General features: G+C 43.0%; 2 protein-coding genes across 2 annotated transcripts; both read left to right on the top strand.

Moving 5' to 3' along the window:
- Window positions 1–1,556: 1,556 nt before the first annotated feature.
- On the top strand, window positions 1,557–3,944 carry LOC129672918 (cystatin-12-like). Its single transcript, XM_055602564.1, has 3 exons — window positions 1,557–1,751; window positions 2,902–3,012; window positions 3,836–3,944. The coding sequence occupies exons 1-3, from the start codon at window positions 1,557–1,559 to the stop codon at window positions 3,914–3,916; spliced, it is 387 nt and encodes a 128-aa protein (XP_055458539.1). The 3' UTR covers window positions 3,917–3,944.
- A 5,333-nt stretch (window positions 3,945–9,277) lies between these two features.
- On the top strand, window positions 9,278–20,065 carry Cst8 (cystatin 8). The gene is made up of 3 exons (XM_055602566.1): window positions 9,278–9,505; window positions 16,629–16,742; window positions 19,982–20,065. Exons 1-3 carry the CDS (start codon window positions 9,278–9,280, stop codon window positions 20,063–20,065), a joined length of 426 nt encoding a protein of 141 aa, XP_055458541.1.
- The last annotated feature ends 639 nt before the right edge of the window (window positions 20,066–20,704 follow it).

The raw sequence follows: 20,704 nt of genomic DNA, 5'->3' as shown, positions 1-20,704 counted from the left end.
GGGCGCCCTTGCAATCATTATCTGTCCTGGCTGGTTTTCTGTTTTTTCTTTTCCCTTCCCTTCCCTTCCCTTCCCTTCCCTTCCCTTCCCTTCCCTTCTCTTTCTTTCTTCCTTTCTTTCTTTCTTTCTTTCTTTCTTTCTTTCTTTCTGTCAACTTGATACAAGGTGGAGTTATCTAGAATGAAGAATTTCAGTTAAAATGTTTCCATTAGATTGCCTATAGGCAAGTCTGTAGTACATTTTTTTTGATTAATGATTGATGTGGGAAGGCCCAGCCCACTGTGGGTGGTGTCATTCCTGTGAGGTGGACCCAAGATGTACAAGAAAGCAGGGTGAGTAAGCCATGAGGAGTAGCAAGTCAGTAAGCAACATTTACCCATGGCCTCTGTTAGTTCCTGCCTCCAGCTTCTTGCTTTGAGTTCCTGCCCTAATTTCTCTTGATGATAGATTACAAGCTATAAGATGAAATAAGCCTTTTTTTTTTCTCAAAATGATTTTTGTCATGCTGCTTTATGACAGCATCTATCATCAGGCCATCTTGTGAGATAATTTCCTCCCACCTGGAAGCTGTAGGAAGGTGTTTGCACTCATGTCCACAGTCCTGTCCCTTTCCATGCCAGAGCTACAGTTCTGCTCCTACACTGTCCCCCAAGCAATGGTTAGGTTTGGGCTCATTTTTTGGAATGATCAAAATACAGTTGTTCTGGTCTTCCAAGGCAGAAGGAGACCATTTGAGCATGAGTATTTCCCCATGCTAGCAACCTTCATACTATTCCAGATTTCTCATCCCCTTGCCTTATTTACTTCTCTTCAGTTTCCCCAGAGTGAGGATAAGTGTAGGGTATTTCTTCCAGGAAGTCCAACACAGGGCCTTGTGGCAGAGGTGGGTGTGAATGGGTTTCAGCAGATACCCCTAGGCTCATGACTGCCATTTGTGTCCATCTCTGCTGGCTCACTTCTTCCTGTTCTAATTCTCCCTGGTATTGGGCTGCAAATCACAGGCAGGGCAGTCCTCAGGAAAGGAGGCAGGGGTGATGAGTTGGTCACTAGACTGCAGAGATGGGGGAGAAGATGATCTCTTGGTCCTGACTCTGACCCCTCCTACTGTGCTCCTCTGAGGCTCCAAGGTCATGAGCACCTGGTTCTCAACTCCCAATACTTAAGACTTACCTTCCTACCTTATCTCATGATAGTTTTATGGCTCTGCCATTTGTGGAATTCAGAAGAGTAAGAGTAAGCTAGGGCAGGAATGGGGAAGATAGGCCTAGAAATGTGCAGGCAAAGGGTGTGTTGAATTAATGCCTATAAGCCTGAGGCTCATGTCACCAAAGTCTGGAAAATGTAGCCTCTTCTGCTGTCTTCTACCTTCAGATGAAGGGCAGGAAAAGGTGGGGAGAGGAGAGATGATTCTGGCCTGATGCCCTATACAAAAAAAGGCTTTTAGCATTACAGAGCATTTAGTGGGCATGGCCACGTGGGACTGCATCACCATCTGCAGCTGAGCCACTCCTCCATGCACGCATTCTTAACTCCCACTGCTGATACTGAAGACAGCTATGTTGTGGAAGGTGGACCTTGTTATGGGGCTCATTGTGCTGGCAATTCATGATTGCAACCTCAAATTTATAGATATTCACAAAGACAATGATCGTTTTATCATTTCTGTGGAGCATGTTTTGCACCACTTCAATGAAAACCACGATGATGATTTTGCCTACAAGTTACTGAGAGTCTGGAGAAGTCAGCGTGAGGTGAGTAGCCTGCTTCTTGTGTGGTGTCTGCATTCATGCTAACACCTGGCAGAGTTGCGGGGGGCTCTGGGTTTGCAGTAAGTTGAAAAATGTGGCTTCTGCTTCCGCCTTCTGCTTTCAGATGAAGGACAGGACAAGGTGAAGGAGTAGAGATGCCGTTGACCGGATACCCTAGTCAAAGTCAGGCTTTTAGCACTACAGGGACTGGGAGGGTTCCTTGGTTAGATTTTCTTCTTTTCCATGTTTGAATGTTCCTTGAGTTTTTAAGCACCTCTGTTTATGAAAATATCCTGTGCAGCATTTTGATAAATTCTGAGAATAGCTTTGGGGTATTGCTCGCTAGCCACTTCATTTCAGCTTCTGCAAAAGGTGAGTGTTCTGTATGGTCAGCACCTACATGATAGATACAAATTAAAGGGGCTGGCATAATTTCTGCTCTACCTGCTCATGCCAGGATGTCTCACCATCCTGTGTCCTCTAGGTCAAGGAGTTACTCACTCAGTCGGTATTTCTCATGCTGCTTAGGTGAACATTTGACAGCTGTCATAGTGTCATGTGTGTGGCTGGCCCATGTACACACTCTTTGCTATGGGTTTGATTGTGTGACTATGAGGAACCCTGGATAGTCACTACTCTGTCACAAAGACTGCCAGGCATCTACCAGGGGGAAAATGGACAGAGAGGGAGACTCATTGCTACTGTGCTTGTACTTAATAGACATTTGAAAGCTCTGGGAATCACACTTTGCTCTTTGAGCATGCTAAGTACACACTTTCCAACTGAGAGATATACTCAGGCACATGGACGTATCTCTTGTGTGGAGTTAAAGGAAATTTTGAAAAACTAGTAGAGCAAAACAAGGTGGACTGTGGAAGAGCGTGACTGTAACCCTAGCGCTTGGGAAGCTGAGGGAGATTGAAAGTTGGATGTCATTTTGGACTATACTGACTCTGTCTAAAACAGCCACAGGGACAGAGACAATGAAAAGCCCACAAAGCCCCTCCCCCATAGAATAGCAGAGAAACAAGATTGTAAGTGATCTATGCTGCTCATTTCTGTTTGAACATTCACATTTCCTGCTTGCTTTTGAGTTCTCTTTCACTTATTCCAATGAAATGTTTTCTTACGGTTCTAGTCTTTCTTTTGACAGAGATATGCATTCATATATTTAGTAGACCTGGAGATGGGCCGCACAACTTGTGGGAAACATGATGAAGACATTGACAATTGCCCATTGCAGGAAGGCCAAGAAGAGAAAAAGGTTTGAGAGTAAATTAACTTCTTCTATCAGCAATCTTTTGGGAAAGAATGCAGAAAAGAGCATCTGGCAGTCTGTCTCCCAGTGCTGGGGCAGTCCTCTGCTCCTATCTCAGCTGGCTAGCCACAGGCAACCTGCAGATGCCCATGTGGTCTCTATGTTGGAATCTCCCCTGTAGTTCTAGCCCTATGCCTTCAAAGACCTTTGGGGTTCAGGATGATCATGTTTTCCCAGCAGTCATCAGTCTTCCATTGTTTAGTTTTTTGAGAAAGAGAACTGTTTAGTCTGATTTTTCTTTCAGCTTATGGGTCTTAAGGGTGGTTCTTGATGAGAACCTTGTCCTATAGCTCACATGTGATCTATGGGATCCTGGACCTTGAAGATTGTTCTCCATTAGGGACACTGTATAAGTGGGTGAGTCTCACCTTCCAACTAACAAGCCTTCGTGTAGCCTCACTTGTGAGCTTGTGCTGATTTTCTGTGGAGAAGCTCCTAAACAGATCGTGTTCAAGCAATTCCCTGGGACCCTTGGGAAAGGTTAGAAATTCATCGATCACCCTATGTGTTGGGAAGCAGTTAAGGACAGAATGCCTCAGAATGAATGGGTGATGGCCCCAGCCAGGTGCATTTTGAGGAAACCCTGAGCTCAGGTGGGGAGATTTTGTGACTTATGTCATTTATCCTGATGGAACTTTGAGCCTCATGAGTTTTGCTCTAGATTAATGTATTTAGCTTTTTCTTTATTTTAAACTTAATTTTTAATCTCTCTAGATAGCCTTAATGCATTGCTTTTTTCTAATTTATGCTTTGTAACTTTTGTTTTCAGGTACGCTGCACTTATATTTTGAAGAATATAGTATGGGTGACGCAGTTTGTCGTCTTGAACAGCACCTGCGCACAGAGTTAAGTGGGGCAGCAGTCTCTGTGTAACTGCAGTTCAAGTCCTCTTTCCTCTAAAGGGTGACTGCATGTACTCTAGGGTTTCTTTAGTAGTGGCACAATTAAAGTAATTTTGCAGAGCATTCTGGATCCCTGAATCATTTTTAGGATTTTCTGTATTGTCTATTTGCCGCAGACACCACTATAAATCATAAGCAATGGAGATTTTCCTGTCATTACTATCACCTTATATGTAGGTGCAGAGTGCTTGAGTAGAGTCTGTGAAGCAGCTCATTGTTTATTTCATTCGTTTTTCTATAATTCCATATTTGTATGTAGTTCATTCATTCATTCTACAATTTCTCCAAACCCCTCACTCATATGCTCAGAAGGAAGGCAGAACATTCTTCTAGGGGACAGCCACCTGCTGTCCACCTCATTTATCTCAGGAACCTGGATCACAGTGGATGATCCTTCTGCAGAGGATTGGGAACAAGCCCCACGTGCATGTGTTTGTGTGTGTGTGTGCATGTGTGTGTGAGAGAGATGGGTACTGACAATGACAAAGATTCTACCCCTGAGGACATTGATGGCTGCTGACAAGAATATTTTTCTCATAGCTTAGTCTCAGTGTTCTTACCTGCTCCCTGAAGCCCATGTTCCCCACCCAGATCCTATTCTAGTCTCTATGGCTGTCAGCACCATTCACTGTACCAAGAGAGGCACTGTTCTGCCTCCAGGCCGAGGAACACTCAACCCCCCTCCTCACGATTCTAGGAATGGCCTTGGAGGGACTTGGCAGATTAGGGAAGGCAGTGGCAGTATTGTCTGGGGGAGTACTCAGAAGGGAAGGCTGGGTGATCTTTCTCCTCTACTTTCAGTCTCTGGAAACTTCAGTTGCAGTGCTCTATGGTAGAGAGTCAGTTCTTTCCAGGCCTTCCCATTCCTGTGACTTTGCCATAGCACTCATATGACAACATTTTCAGAAGCATTTCTGCTCAGCTCCCTTAACGTAGCACAACACCTGGCTTTGGCCCTCTCATCTCAACAACTGGCATGCTTCAATTATCATGCTGCACGTATGTGGTCAGCACAGGTGGGTTCTTATTATGAGTGCTCTAAGATTGGAGGGTGGAGCTCTTGTCCATGCACCCAATGTGCTTTCTGATCATCACTGTTCCTAAGCAAGAAAATGTTACCAACAACTTCTAGTTCACCTGAGGAAGGTCCCTGACTTCCTTACTTTTCATGATATGACTTTTGCTTTTTGCATTGATACATACAACATCCTTTTGTTTCATTTTACATTTCTCTGAAAGATTAGACCAAACACCTATCTCTACAAAGTAAAAAAATGTAGATCCCACTTCCTCAGGATATACTACATTAGGTGATTGGCTTTTGTGGTTAAAGTTGTAAGGTAGCTCTCTGAAGAACTCCCAGTATCTTAAAAACCATGCGTTAATTGCAAATTTTTGCTTGTGATCCCCATTTCGCTGATCGTAGCCCTTATAGTATGAAAAACAAGATCATCTTGTCAACTTCACTGAGTCAATACTCAGAGCTCATTGCTAGGGCTTGTACATGCTGTGTTCACTACCCTTGTCTTCTGATGAAATCAAATTAGTGGCTTTGTAATGAAATCAGTATGTTTATGTCTGCATTCCCACAACCATGGCAGCATTGCTCATAGTAGCCATAGTGCCCACAGAAGGACTTGGGAGGCAGAGGCAGGTGGATCTTTAGAGTTTGAGGCCAGTCTGGTCTACAATTGTGAGTTCTAGGACAGCCAAGGCTACACAGAAAAACCCTGTCTCAAAACACCAAAATAAATTTTCTGGATGGTTATATTTCATGATAATTTATTTACTAGTTGAAATCCAGTAAGAGTAAATTTCAAATGTTTTTACCACAAGAAAAGGTAACTATGTGAGGTGCTTTACAGGTACTATAACTATCTTGTTATGGTAACCATCTCATTGATGTAAGATTACATCAAATATCACATCTCTCTAAAAGAATATGATTGTTATCCATCAACTATATCTCAATAAAGCTAGGAATAGAAAGAAAGAACATAAACACTGCCACTATCCCTCTTCATCATGTAAAAATATGCAGTAGTCTCCAATGGAGGGGTAAACATTATAGGAAAAAATGGAGATATATTTTCCAAAATTAAAGGAACAAAGTAAGACATAGCTACATAAGAAACAGCTTTAATTGTGCAGTAGCATTGTTTTTAAATTTCTTTAGGAACTTTGAGACTTTTTTCCACTGAAGTCACTCCTTTGGATATGTGCCCAAAGAAGATAAAATCGTGATTTATTGGAGTCTGTACTTCCTTTCCTATTGAAGCAGTACTAATAACAGCTGAAGGAGACACATTAAAATGTCTGTGAATGACTCAACCGATCAAGAAAATGTGCTGCATACACACAAAGGAATACTATTTAGTCTTAGAATGAGATTCTACTATATGTGACAGCATGGAAAGACTGAAGGTCCACCATGCTAAGCAAAGATAATGATATAGAAGTTACCCTATTGTGGTAGTTTGAATGAGGATGACCCCCATAGGCTCATATGTTTGAATACTTAGTCCACAGCTGGTAGAACTCTTTGGAAAACATTAGTCGGTGGGACCTTGTGGGAGGAGGGGTGTCACTTGTTGAAAGAGGATTGGCCTTGTAGATTTCAAAAGCCCAGCCATTCCCACTTAGTTCTCTCTCTCTTTCTCTCCTCTCTCCTGTTTATGGATCAGATGTTGTAAGCTCTCGGTTACTGTTCCACTATCATGCTTGCCTTCCTACTCCCTCTGCAACCATGAGCCCCAAATTATATGCATTCTTTGATAAGTTACCTTGGTCATGGATCTGTAGGATAAAAGCAAGTCAATGATACAAAGCCAATATGCAGGATGAGCATAAGTCAAAGATTTAAAGTAGATCTGTAGGATGAACATATCTAGAGATCAGTGATTCTGTGCCACTGGAGTAAACAATAGTGTATTGTGTTCAGGATTTTTGCAGAATGTCTAGAATCTAGACTATAATTGCTTTTGCCACAAAGGGAAATAGGAGTGATTTCTATGCAGAATCTCAGGCCAGGTTCCCAACCCACAAATTAACATTCATGTTTGAACAGGGTCTGAAAGACTTCAGGCTCACATTAGCATCATCAAAATAAGGTGCCCTTTACCAGTTCTTAAAGTTGGCACCCCTGGGGAAATTTAAAAACTGCTAGTTTTCTGACTCTGCTTCCAGGTCTAATTTTATTGGTAAAGTATGGTCTGGGGTATCAAGAGTCCCCCAAATTCCTTAATTTTTAAAAAAGACTTATTAATTTTATTATTTTATGTAATTGAGTGTTTTGTTTGCATGTGTGTCTTTGTACCACGTGTGTGCCTGGTGTTTGAGAAGGTCAGTAGGTGGTGTCAGCTCCCCTGGGATTAATATTACAGACAGTTGTGAGCCACCATGTGGGTTCTGCAAACAGAACCTGGGTACTCAAGAAAAGTCACAAGTGCTCTTAACTGCTGAGAGCTCTATAGGCCCACATGTGCTTTTTACAGGGAGTAAAATTAGAAAAACCACGAATATATTCTTAGAGATTTGGAAATGAATAGTAAATTAGCTTTTCTGTGTGGCTCTTATACACAAGTCTCCACCTAGTTATTTGCATTATTTCTCACAGATCCTGAAGAATCATTCCTACAGTACTGTTGGCCAAAGCAGAGAATAGAAAGCCACCAAAAAAAATCCAGTGGTAGAGAGTTTGAATACGTTCTGGTGGGTTGGCTCACCAGTTTTCTATATCCTATCTATACTGCATGGTCAAAATACTATCAATTTTTGCAACCTAGGGTGAATACTCACTTTGCTGTACCTCCAGAAGCTTACTAGACCTGAATTTGGGACCTTCACCAAGAAACAGGATCTGTAAGAGCACACATATGCAGCCCGCCTCCTCCCTTTCAGGCCCAGGTCTGGTAGACCAGAGGAGGGAGAAGCTGTTGGCCCAAGCACAGGAGCCCAGGGTCCAGATTTGGTAGACTGCGGAAGGCACAAAGGGGCACATGAATTTCCTAAGTGGAAGGTGCTTGCCTGCTGTCTCCAACCCTCTGAGCTGCTTGGACCCAAATGCTAGAGGCCAGCAGATGAAGGATGCTGCAGTGAGGCGGGGTCACGTGTGCTATATTGCATCACAAAGCATGGCCTCCCTGTAGGGCCTGGGCCTCAAGGTCAGGATTTACAGGACTGCCCAGTCAGGGCATAAGTGTGAGCTGAGAATGTTGTAGACTCAGAAGAACCACAGCTGTGGTGGCCAGAGTGAGGAAGGAGCTCATCAGGACAAGCAGGTTGGATAGTCACAGAAGGGTAGGACCAGAGAAGATTGGGGCACACCAGCATTTCATAGCTCTAGTTTACAGGACAGAGTTGGTGGTGGCAGGCATGGGGCCATATGAAAACACTTCAGGATGTTTCTCTAGATGAATGGATTGTACCCAGAATGGAGGCAAGAGGCAAAGGACAGTGGCAGAGCATTTTTAATTGGGAGTGCTGTTGCTAGGTTTTTTTAGACAGGGGAGAGGTGGCTCTCAAGGGTGTTCCACAGAACCATGTCTTGAATCCAGGTATGCTGATACTGAGGAGGTGGATTTTTTTGTAAGATCCTTGAGCTGCAAAGTTTTTCAGTATCAAATGGAGTCATCTTGTGCTTTAACCAGATACATAAATGAAACATAAAGCTGGAGGCTATGGTGAGGTGGCTGACCTTGTGCTATGTGCCTGATAACAAAAGCAGTTCTCAAAGACTCCTTCAGGACCATAATCTTGCACAAAGGCTATTCAGCCTTTCACATAAGATACACCTTCAAGGACAGCTACTCACTATTGTGTATTTGACCCTGGACTCATGCCACCTTCATTCCTGATTCTTCCAACTACAGCTTCAGTTCAAAAGTCTCATATAATCCTCCTCGTTTTGCCTTTAAATGTTTTTTTTTTTTTTTTTTTTTTTTTGTCTCAGCCTCCTTGAATATGATCACTGTTTCTTAAGGAACACATTTTCTCATTGCAAGGCTCTGTTGTATATGCCTCACACATACTGTAACATGCATGGGAAGTCAGAGGACAACTTGCAGGAGTTGCTTCTCTTCTTCCAACATGTGTGTCCCAGAGTTTGAACTCAGGTCTTCAGATTCATCATCAAGTGCTTTAACCCTCTATAGCCATACCCGTGGCCCGACACACCATCAGTCTTCAGAGAGCTTTTCTCTGTGTTCTCTAGTTTGACAGTCCTACAGTGGCAGCACTGGCTGCCCCATTGCAGCTCAAGCCCCAAGGAGACCTGGAGTACATCTTTTGTGCCTTTTGACTGAGGGGCCATGACAAAATCCTTGTGGCTGTCCTTGCTCCTCCTCATTCCAGTAGCCCTGGCAGTTGGTGTGGATCAATCCAAGAATGAAGTGAAGATATTGAGGTTCTTTGAATCCATCAATACCTCAAATGCCAATGTGAAGCAGTGCGTATGGTTCGCCGTGAAAGAATACAACAAGGAAAGCGAGGACAAATATGTCTTCCTGGTGGATAAGACACTGCATGCCAAGCTTCAGGTGAGAAATTTCTACTCCTTCAGCGTGTTTACATATGGTGGCACAGGTCTGGGCCAGGGTGAGAGAGCAGACAAATGAGACAAAAGCTGACAACACAGTTCTAAATGTGTGACTTTTTAATGCATCCACTCACCGTAACAAAAACAGCATACACACATGGGGCTTCCTACACATGCTAGGCTCAGCTTCTAAATAGTTTACATATATTAACTTAGTAACTCTGAACCACAAATCAAATGCTCTTGTGCTTCTTGAGATTGGAAAAATAAAATGAAGCACCAACAATATTTGGTAATAATGCTGCCACAGACAACATTTGAAGCCAGCCAGGTAACGTTGGAATGCAACACTATGAAGACAGACCTGGAACTGTCTATCGGAAAAGTTACTTACGTGTCCTGCCTTTTTTTTTTCTTTTACTTTAAAATTTTAATTATGTGGATGCATGTGTGTGTGTGTGGGGGGGGGGGTGTGGCGGGTGAGTACAGGTGCCTATGGAGGACAGCAGAAGCCTCCTGGACCTCTGAATCTGGAATTAAGGCAGTTGTGAGGCACCCATTTGAGTCCTGGAAGATAAAAATCAGGTCTTCTGCAGGAGTGCTATGTGTGTTTAGCTGATGAGCTACTGCATTAATGCTTTAATCCAATGTGCGTTTAGCAGAAGGGAAGGAATTCTGGTTTTATCATAAAGGTGTGTCTTTTTCATGAAGCCATGCACTACCCAGCTCTAGGGAGCACTGTTCACATGAAATCAACTGGCGCAGTGTGTCCTGGCTTTTTCAGCACAGTACTTAATGCTGGTTAAGTATTAATCCCTCCAGTGTTGCCACTCAGGAATTAAAAATAGTTCCCACAGCTGGTGGTGTGACTTTTCAACAGCTAGGTCACTGTTGTCAGAACTTATGCTGCCACACCTCAGGAAAACACGTCATTAACCTCGTATTTTGAGGAGCCACATGGGTGCCTCACAACTGATGAGTCAGCACCCTTTCCTGACTGGTGGTACTCCACAATCCCCCCTTTACAGCCTCCGCTTCACTTTCTTTGGTGCTTGGGTAGTGCATGCATTTATCAGTAGTTTCTCACAAGCTACTTTTGTCTTAGCTGCTGTAGGTGGGATGGTGAAATGCTCAACACTCATCACAGACCTTAGAGAGCCAGACGTCTGAAACGAAAACCTCTCTGCCAGGAATTAGAACTCTGTCTGTTTTGTGTTGTTAGGAGAAGTCCTCTTAGACAATTTTTCCACCTATAGATGTATAAATACCCTACTACAGAGAGCAAATCTAATAAAATGTGAGTCTTTGAGTGGAGGTTTCAGCAGGTGCTCAGCTCTTTCAGATGAGGTCAGGACATAGTGTTGGTAAGAGCTGTCATTTTCAGCAGTGACCTTGAAGACAAGTCCTGAAGTTGGGCAGGAGTCAATGGTGTGGGGGGATCTGTTGGGAGGTGGGTCTTCCTGTCAAAGCTCAGCTTTGACATGGTTAGGGAAAAGATTGAGGAGATGTATGCAGAGTTGGCCAGATAAATTACTCTTTAGAGTTCATACATTCAACATTCAAACATGTATGAACAATGAATGTTCATACATTCAAACAGGCAAGCAACCAGACATGCAGACATGTACACATTCATAATACATTCAAGAGGATGCCTTTCATACATGCACATCATTCCTATACACAGATATTTACACACTTGTACATATATATACATATTTATACAGACATACAGACAACCAGACATTCATACATATGAACATAAACACAGTAAGACAGACAGACAGACACGTATTTGGTGGGTGGTGGGTGGAGGAAAACTCCAATCAACCAACAACATCTTTATTTTTGTCCTGGGTTTTATACCCTCTAAGACAAAGGTTTTCTATGTATGGAAAAATTATCTCATTTAAGAATAGATACAATCGTTACGCAAAAAAGGGGTTACAGTAGGATTATTGATTGTAAGTTCTTTTATCAGGACTCTAGCTAGATACTTTTAATAATTATAAGTTTAAAGCAATGGTTTTACCTATACACTCATTATAAGTTCAAAACCAAAGTTTTATCTTTTCCTTACTTTATATGTACAATATGTGTTCAAAGGATAGCTTTACTATGTCAAGGTTTTTCTAAGAAACAGGTGTCTGTCTTGTCTTGTGTATCTAACCACTTATTCCTTGTTTCTGTGTTCATATGGTCTTTCTTATCATGGTGCATACCTGGGCCTTATCCTTGGACTAAACCTATGTATTTCCTTGATTATTAATTTGTTTCAATCTTGCTTTCATTCTAGGTGTAATACACAAGGAGGTTCATAGAGCTTCTGTGAGTTTTTGCTATATCGCAGGAGCGTAGAAGTTACTTAAATCAATTCAGGAATCATCTGTAGAAATCTGTACAACAGAAAGCATAGCACCTACAGAGGAATAATATGTTATAGGCAGTGAAAGTCTCTATTCATGCTCAACTGCTTTGTGCCAGGTATATGAGACAAGCATAGGAAGGCAATCGAGTACCAATGAGCAGTCATGAGGTAAAATCTCTTGAGGTTTTGCTTAAACCAGGGATGTACCCTCAGCCATGCACAAATGGGTGGGCTGCCTCCAGGAAGCTCACTTGCTTGCTTTTGCCAATCCAGCATGCAATTGCTGCTAGCATCTTCCCAGAAGCAGAACATCATGGTAAGCTTCAGGGGCAGGTGCTGTATTTTAGAGGCCATCCAGGAGGCATTGGAAAGGTCGAGGGGAAAGGAGAGGGGGCAGTAGGAGGCAGTCGACGCAAGGGTGAGTTAATGAGACTGACAGAGTTGGTCTTCCTGACCTTGGGGATGCGAGAGCTCGCGCGCGCGCACACACACACACACACACACACACACACACACACACACACACACAGTGTGTACTTAGAGCTGGGTCATTATGTGGGTGGTTGGGTTGTTTATCTACCAGCTCCATCCTGTCCATGTCTGCCAGAGCCCTTGATCCTTGCTGGAAGCAGGAAGTTTCTGGCAATAATCACCGGAGCTGGCACTGTGTTTGGGAACAATACTGATAGCATCTGCTGCAAGAGGACGGCAGGAAGGAGCAAGGACACGAGAGTGGGAGAGTGCAGCCAGGCATTCTAGAATCCTTCTGTGAGGCTTCCAGCATGGCACTGTGCCATGTTTGGCCTTAAGGGAGGAACTCACACAAATATTTAGGTTAGGAAGCACTTCGGATTCCTGTGATCAAATATGAGGTTCAAAGTTTCCTTTTTCTTTCTTCGTTGTTGTTATTATTGTTGTTGTTATTGTGTTGTGGTCAAACCAAGCATTTTCACAATGCCTTCTGCTATTGTGCTATGACCCAAGCTCCCAAATTTGGATTTAAAAAACAGCATCCTGGTTAGCTTATTTTTAGAAATAGGTTGTGAGGGTATAGCCAGGATGCCCATATGACAGCATGGTCTAGCCTCTTGGCTTAGGTTCTCATTACTCTCTAGCCAGCAAGAAGAAAGGCCTCATGTTTCCAGGCTGGCTTGGCAGAGATGGCAGATGGATGAACCTGGTGGGCATGTGACATGAGCCCTAGGGCTGAAAGCCTTCCTTTAGAAACCTGGATCAGCTGCTGGATCCATACTCAAATTCTCTGTGCCTTTTATGCACTTGAAAATAAAAAGGGAGGGTGACACCCTTCCTCTGGAGGACTAAGGATTCACTGAGTTCTTCTCTGTAGAGACATTGAAACTAGAGCCTAGTAGCACCAGCACTGTGAGAGTCTGAAGAAATCATTAAAGATTGAGGAGCTTCTACCTGAACTGCTGGGGACAGGATAGATTTTGGATGATTTGGATTTTGTAAAATTTGTTCACACATAAGGAGATAGTTTGGAAATAGGTTCCAAATCTAAGATAAAATCCCTTCATGTTCCATGTACTTCTTATACACATAGCCTGAAGGTAATTACATGCGATTCTTACTATGCCTGCATTAAATTTTGTTTACTGTTTTACAACTTCATATGTATATATAATGTACTTTGACTGTATCCCTCATTATCATGTTAGTCCCTCCCCTGATATCCTTCCTATCTTCATGTCTTCATGGTTTGTGTGCGTGTGTGTGTCCCACTGCTTAAACATGGGTGGGGAGTTATTGAGGCAAGGGCAATTTAACAGAGGCTGCAGCCACCGAGGAATATAATTTCTTTCTCCCAGCAGACATTGCCTGCACATTGCTCTCCAGGAAGGGCTGGGGCCTCATGAGCTCCTCCCCTGCATGATGTAATGTGGTCCAATCTTGTGTTGGTTTTGTGCAGGTAGCCACTCCTGCTGTGTGTTCAAGGGCACGAAAGCTGTGGCCGGGTCACATCCAGAAGACAATACTTCCCAGCACCCCCCCTTATCCTCTGTCTCCTATATTCCTTTTGTGCTTTCTTTTATGATGTTCTTGATCTTTTTTTTTGGGGGGGTGATGTCCAATTTAGGGTTGAGCATTGATGAATTGTTTATTCTCAGCACTTAGACTGGTATGGGTGTCTGTATTAACTCTCAGTAACGAAAACAGAAGTCTGTCCCAGGCCATGAGCTGTGCTAATCTGTGGGCATAAAATAAATATTTAGAGGGTGTGCTTGTGTCTTGACTGTAACTTGTGGCATACGGTCTTGTATGAAATTTGTTTTTTTTTAATTTAAAATTTTTACTTTATTTATGTATTTATGTATTTATGTATTTATTTATTTATTTATTGTGTAGTGATTTTATTCTTGTGTTTCTAAAAGAAGTTGAGGTTCCTCTGTCACTCCTTTCTTTTTTTAACCTTTATTTATTTTTATTAATTACAGTTTATTCACTTTGAATCCCCCCTGTACTTTCCTTCCTTTTCCCCTCACATTCCCATCCTTCCTCTTCCCCACCTGTGTCCCTCTCCCAGTCCACTGAAAAGGGAGGTCCTTCTCCCCTTCCCTCTGATCCTAGTATCAGGTTTCATAAGGAGTGGCTGCATTGTCTTCTTCTGTGCCCTGGTAAGGCTGCTCCCCCTCTGGGGGAGGTGATCAAAGAGCAGGCCAATCATGTCAGAGACAGTCCCTGTCCCTATTACTATGGAGGCCACTTGGATACTGAACTACCATAGGCTACTTCTGTGCAGGGGTTCCAAGCCATCTTCATGAGTGGTCCTTGGCTGGAGTATCAATTTCAGAAAAGATCCCTGTGCTCAGACTTTTAGAATCTGTTACTGTCCTTGTGGCACTCCTGTCCTCTCCAGGTCTTACTATCTCCCACTTCTTTCATAAGATTACCTGTACTCTGCCTGAAGTTTGGCTATGAGTCTCAACATCTTCCTCAGAGGGGGGAGCAGCCTTACCAGGTAAAGAGGATACCATGCAGGGTAGAGTCTTTCAGAGGCCCTCTGTGGTAGGCTCCTGTTCTGTTCCCTGTTTTCTCCCTCCTGCTATGTCCATCCTTTTTGCCTTTCTGAATGGGGATTGAACATTTTAGCCAGAGTCTTCCTTCCTGATTAGCTTCCTTAGGTGTACATATTTTAGTATGTTTATATTATATGTCTAGTATCCACTTATGAGTGAGTGTATACCCTGTGTGTCTTTCTGCTTTGCGGATACCTCACTCAGGATGATTTTTTCTAGTTCCCACCATTTACCTGCAAATTTCATGATTTCCTTGTTTTTTTTTTTTTTTATCGCTGAGTAATATTTCATTGTGTAGATGTATCACAATTTCTGTATCTATTCCTCAGCTGAGGGGCATCTGGGCTGTTTCCAGATTCTGGCTATTATGAATAAAGCTGCCACAAACATGGTTGAGCAGATGTCCTTGTTGTATACTTGAGCATCTTTTGGATATATGCCTAGGAGTGGTATAGCTGGATTTTGGAGAATCTCTATTCCAAATTGTCTGAGAAAGTGCCAGCTTGATTTCCAAAGTGGTTGTACAAGTTTACATTCCCACCAGCAGTGGAGGAGGGTTCTCCTTTCTCCACATCCTCTCCAGCATGTGTTGTCACTTGAGATATTCATCTTAGCCATTCTGATGGGTGAAAGTTGAAATCTCAGGGTCATTTTGATTTGCGTCTCCCTGATGACTAAGCACGTTGAACATTATTTTTATTAATTACAGTTTATTCACTTTGTATCCTAGTTGTAGCCCCCTCCCCCATCCCCTTCCAATCCCACCTTCCCTCCCTCTTCTTCTTCTTCTTCTTCTATGCCCCTCTCCCCAGGCCAATGATAGGGGAGGTCCTCTTCCCCTTCCATCTGACCCTAGTCTATCAGGTCTCATCAGAACTGGCTTCATTGTCTTCCTCTGTGGACTGGTAAGGGCGCTCTTCCCTCAGGTGGAGGTGATCAAAGAGCCAGCCCATGAGTTCATGTCAGAGACAGTCACTATTTCTATTATTGGGGAACTGTCTTGGACACTGAGCTGCCATGGGCTACTTCTGTGCAGGGGTTCTAGGTTATTTCTGTGCATCATGGCATCATGTTGATGCTTTAGAATTTTCATATTTTTGGAGTATTTATGATTTCAGATTTTTGGATGAGGATTGTATGATTGATCCTCATCAGCCCCAAGGGAGCTTATGTTTCTGGGGACCATCCTTCCCTTTCTGCCCTGACCTTCACTGGGTCTTGAGGCATACTTTAGACTAGTGGTGCTCAGTCTTCCTAATGCTGTCACCCTCTAATACAGTTACTCATGTTGTGGTGACCTCCAACTATAAAATTATTTCATTGCTACTCCATAACTATATATTTTTTGCTACTGCTAAGAATTAATATAAACACCTGTGTTTTCTGATGGTCTTAAGCAAACCTGTGAAAGGGTCACTTAACCCCAAAAGGGGTCATGACACAAAGGTTGAGAACTGTTGCTCTAGACTCTGCAGCAAGAGATGACGTTAAAAAGACCTGCCTTCAGGGGGCTTTTCACCAGTATTTCCCATCAGTTGGCTCATATGATTGGTCTCAGTGGAAACGGAATTCAGCAATGGCACCGTTTTCTCCCCCTGATCATGTATATGTGGAGAGATACAAGCAGAGAGATGAGAGAGAGAAGGATTTACACGTTTGCCAAAGCATTTGGGAGTTAGATCAAAACATTCTAAATTGGGCCCATTGTTCATTGGCAGATCACAGACCGCCTGGAATACAACATTGACGTTCAGATCTCCCGCAGCAATTGCAAAAAACCTTTAAACAGTACTGAAAACTGCGTCACTCAGAAAAACTCTGTACTGGACAAGGTGAGTGACAAATGAGCCATCCATCACAGCCTTAAGTAACTTCAAGTCGATTTAAATTTTATTTTATTTTATTTTATTAATTTCACTTTATTCACTTTGTATCCCCCCATAAGCCCTTCCCTCCTCCCCTCCCAGTCCCACCCTCCCTCTCCCTTTTTCACTTCACACATGCCCCTCCCCAAGTCCACTGATAGGGGAGGTTCTCCTCTCCTTCCTTCTGATCTTAGTCTATCAGATCACATCAGGAGTGGCTGCATTGTCATCTTCTGCTGCCTGGTAAGGCTGCTCCCCCCTCAGGGGGAGGTGATCAAAGAGCAGGCCAATCAGATTATGTCAGAGGCAGTCCCTCTTCCCATTACTATGTTACCCACTTGGACATTAAACTGCCATGGGCTACATCTGTGCCGAGGTTCTAGGTTATCTCCATGCCTGTTACTTGGTTGGAGTAATGAGTCTCTGGGAAGACCCCTGTGTTCAAATTTTCTGGTTCTGTTGCTCTCCTTGTGGGGTTCCTGTCCTCTCCAGATTTTACTATTTCCCACTTCTTACATAAGATTCCCTGCACTTTGCCCAACAGTTGGCCATAAGTCTCAGCGTCTGCTTTGATAGTCTGCAGGGCAGAGCCTTTCAGAGGCCCTCTGTGGGAGGCTCCTAACTTGTTTCCTGTTTTCTTCTTCTTCTGATGTCCATCCTCTTTGCCTTTCCAGATGGGGACTGAGCATTTTAGTCAGGGTATTGTCTCTTAATAAGTTTCTTTAGATGTACAGATTTTAGTAGGTTTATCTTATGATATATGTCTATATGAGTGAGTATATACTGTGTGTGTCTGCTTCTGGGACAGCTCACTCAGGATGATCCTTTCTAGGTCCCACCATTTACCCTGCAAATTTCATGATTTCCTTATTTTTCATTGCAGAGTAATACTCCATTGTGTAGATGTACCACAATTTCTGCATCCATTCTTCAGTTGAGGGGCATCTGGGCTGTTTCCAGCTTCTGGCTCTTACAAACTAGGCTGCTACAAACATGGTTGAGCAAATGTCCTTATTGTGTACTTGAGCCTCTTTTGGATATATGCCTAGGAGTGGTATGGCTGGATCTTGAGGAAGCACTATTCCTAGTTGTCTGAGAAAGCGCCAGATTGATTTCCAGAGTGGTTGTACAAGTTTATCTTCCCACCAGCAGTGGAGGAGGGTTCCCCTTTCTCCACAACTTCTCCAGCATGTGTTGCCACTTGAGTTTTTCATCTTGGCCATTCTGATGGGTGTAAGGTGAAATCTCAGGGTCGTTTTGATTTGCATTTCCCTAATGGCTAATGACGTTGAGCATTTCTTTAAGTGTTTCTCTGCCATTTGATATTCCTCTGTCGAGAATTCTGTTTAGCTCTGTTCCCCATTATTTAATGGGATTACTTGGTTTGCTGCTTTTCAGCTTCTTTGGTTTTTTATATATACTGGATATTAGCCGTCTGTCAGAAGAAGGGTTGGTGAAGATTCTTTCCCAATCGTTTTGTTTTGATGATGGTGTCCTTTGCTTTACAGAAGCTTTTCAGTTTCATGAGGTCCCATTTATTGATTGTTGCTCTTAGAGCCCGTGCTGTTGGTGTTCTGTTCAGGAAGTTGTCTCCTGTACCAATGAGTTCTAGGGTTTTCCCCACTTTTTCTTCTAACCGATTTAATGTGTCTGGTTTTATGTTGAGGTCTTTGATCCACTTGGACTTTAGTTTTGTGCAGGGTGATAAGTATGGATCTATTTGCCTTTTTCTACATGTAGACATCCAGTTAGACCAGCACCATTTGTTGAAGATGCTGTCTTTTTTCCATTGTATGGTTTTGACATCTTTGTCTAAGATCAGTTGTCCATAAGTGTGTGGGTTTATTTCTGGATCTTCTGTTGGGTTCCATTGATCCACCATTCTGTTTCAAAGCCAGTTCCATTCAGTTTTTATAACTGTTGCTCTATAGTACAGCTTAAGATCAGGGATGGAGATACCTCCTGAAGATCTTTTATTGTAGAGGATTGTTTTAGCAATTCTGGGTTTCTTGTTAGGGTTCTTAAGGCTTCCAGGAAGTTGGAAAAATCTTAGGGTGCCTATATTCACTAGGAGGTCTGGACTATTCCCAGTGAAGAATCTCAGAAGGTCCACCTTGGCACCCTTAGAGTAGAAGATGCAGGATAGCATCAAGGCACTCTCACCCAAGGCTCTCATCAACTCTGGAGCTTGGAATTCAGGAGAAACTTAGCCCATGTTCACTGAAAGTCTGTCCTAGCTTGGACTGAGACTAGCTTGCCCAGCTAGTGAGGCAAATAATACATTCTGTTCAGGCATGAAGGAAGTCTGTTGGTTCACTCTTGTAAACTTTTAGCACAAGTACTTGTTCATCTGCAACAGGCCTATTTCAGGTGCTAGAGATTCAGTAATATCTAGACCAGACAGTATCTTCCCTTTTAAGCATAGACCGAATGGTCACCTTGAAGATAAAGTTGCTTCAGTATTCATTCTCCCATTATCACATGAGCATCAGCTGAGAGCTGCTCAGAGAGTGTTTGGCTTATAGTTTCCTGGGCTCAAGCAAGGTTTTCTGTGAAGGGGAGGGAGTTAGAAGGCCATGAAATGACAGGTTTGTTTAAAAGAATTTTGGCCTTAGGCTGTATTACTTGATCTCAAAGTTAATGCGGAGTTCTTGATTCCACAGTGAGGCTGAGACTGGTTCTGTAGAGATATCTTCTTTCCTTTATTTACCTGGGTGGGTCTCCAACATGAAAAGACACTAGAATCACACAGAGGCTCCACTTGGAGATGGCTGAGCCTTACTTGTAGTTTCTGGTTCAGTGGGATTTTCATTCTGAGTAAGTTCGCAGGAGGCATTTTGAGAACCTCTGATATACATTTAACAAGATATTGCCAGTATAATGAACAGAGTGGGCCCCATTGCATTTGGCTGAAGCTGTCTCTGCTTAGAATGGGCTATCATGTCCAGATAACAGTAGGCACTCATGAGGGCATATAAGTCAGCCCCAAGTATGTCCTGATGTCATTTCAGGTATCATATCTGTTTTGTTACTTACTGTTGTTTGGCAGATTGTGATTTTAAGTTCATACTTCCTGCTGGGCTCCTTGGAGTTTTAGGAAAGTTGATGACCTGTCTTCTAGCATATCTCTAGGCTGACACCTTATAACAGAGCATTTCTTTTCCTTTTGACATGCTACTGATATTCATTGTTGTTTTCTTTTTCAGAAAATAAATTGCAGCTTTTTGGTAGGAGCGCTTCCCTGGAATGGAGAGTTCACCCTGCTGAACAAAGAATGTAAAGATATCTAAGGGTGTCTTGGAGCATCCCTCACACTTCTGGGTCTGTCTTTGTCTGTGTTAAAAGAGCAACATTAGGTTCAAGTCTGTCACCAACACTTTCCCCACATGTGCCCCAACATGCTCTTTTATTAGTTTCCTAATATAGGGAAGGGGTAAAACAGAGCCGCTACTCTGTTGCCAAAGACAAACCCTCACCTGTCACCAGCCTGAAGGTCGGCCAGAGTGTGGACTGCTTTTGTTCTCCATTGCGAATGGAAAGAGAAATCAGTTTTCATTGGATATTGATTCCTTACAGAAATCTGAACCTGTTGAGTATTTTTCAGTAGATTTCTTCTAGGTGCCTCACTGGGCCTGAGGCTCCCTCCTATCTGAGGTGGAATGTCATCATGTCAGGGAAGCAGCCCATCCTTGGGGGGGGAGAGATTTACCAACTGCTGTTTCTTCTGTCAATGTGAGAAATGGTCAGAAAGAGAAAGCAAGAGACAGAAATGATCAGTGTTGTCTAAATGTATCTGTGTGCAAACACTCTTGTGCGTGCTTGTGTGTGTGTGAGGGAGAATATGGCAAAGAGAGGGGAGATAAGAAAGGGGGAGATAAAGATGGAAGTGGATAAGCATGAAGAATGGCAGAAGGAAGAATTCCATAACA

Source organism: Psammomys obesus, unplaced genomic scaffold (assembly GCF_907164565.1).
Source record: "Psammomys obesus unplaced genomic scaffold, mPsaObe1.curated_primary_1811, whole genome shotgun sequence".
Taxonomy (NCBI): Eukaryota; Metazoa; Chordata; class Mammalia; order Rodentia; family Muridae; genus Psammomys; species Psammomys obesus.
The sequence above is the reverse complement of the archived record's forward strand: the minus strand, read 5'-3'. Positions and strand labels throughout refer to the sequence as shown.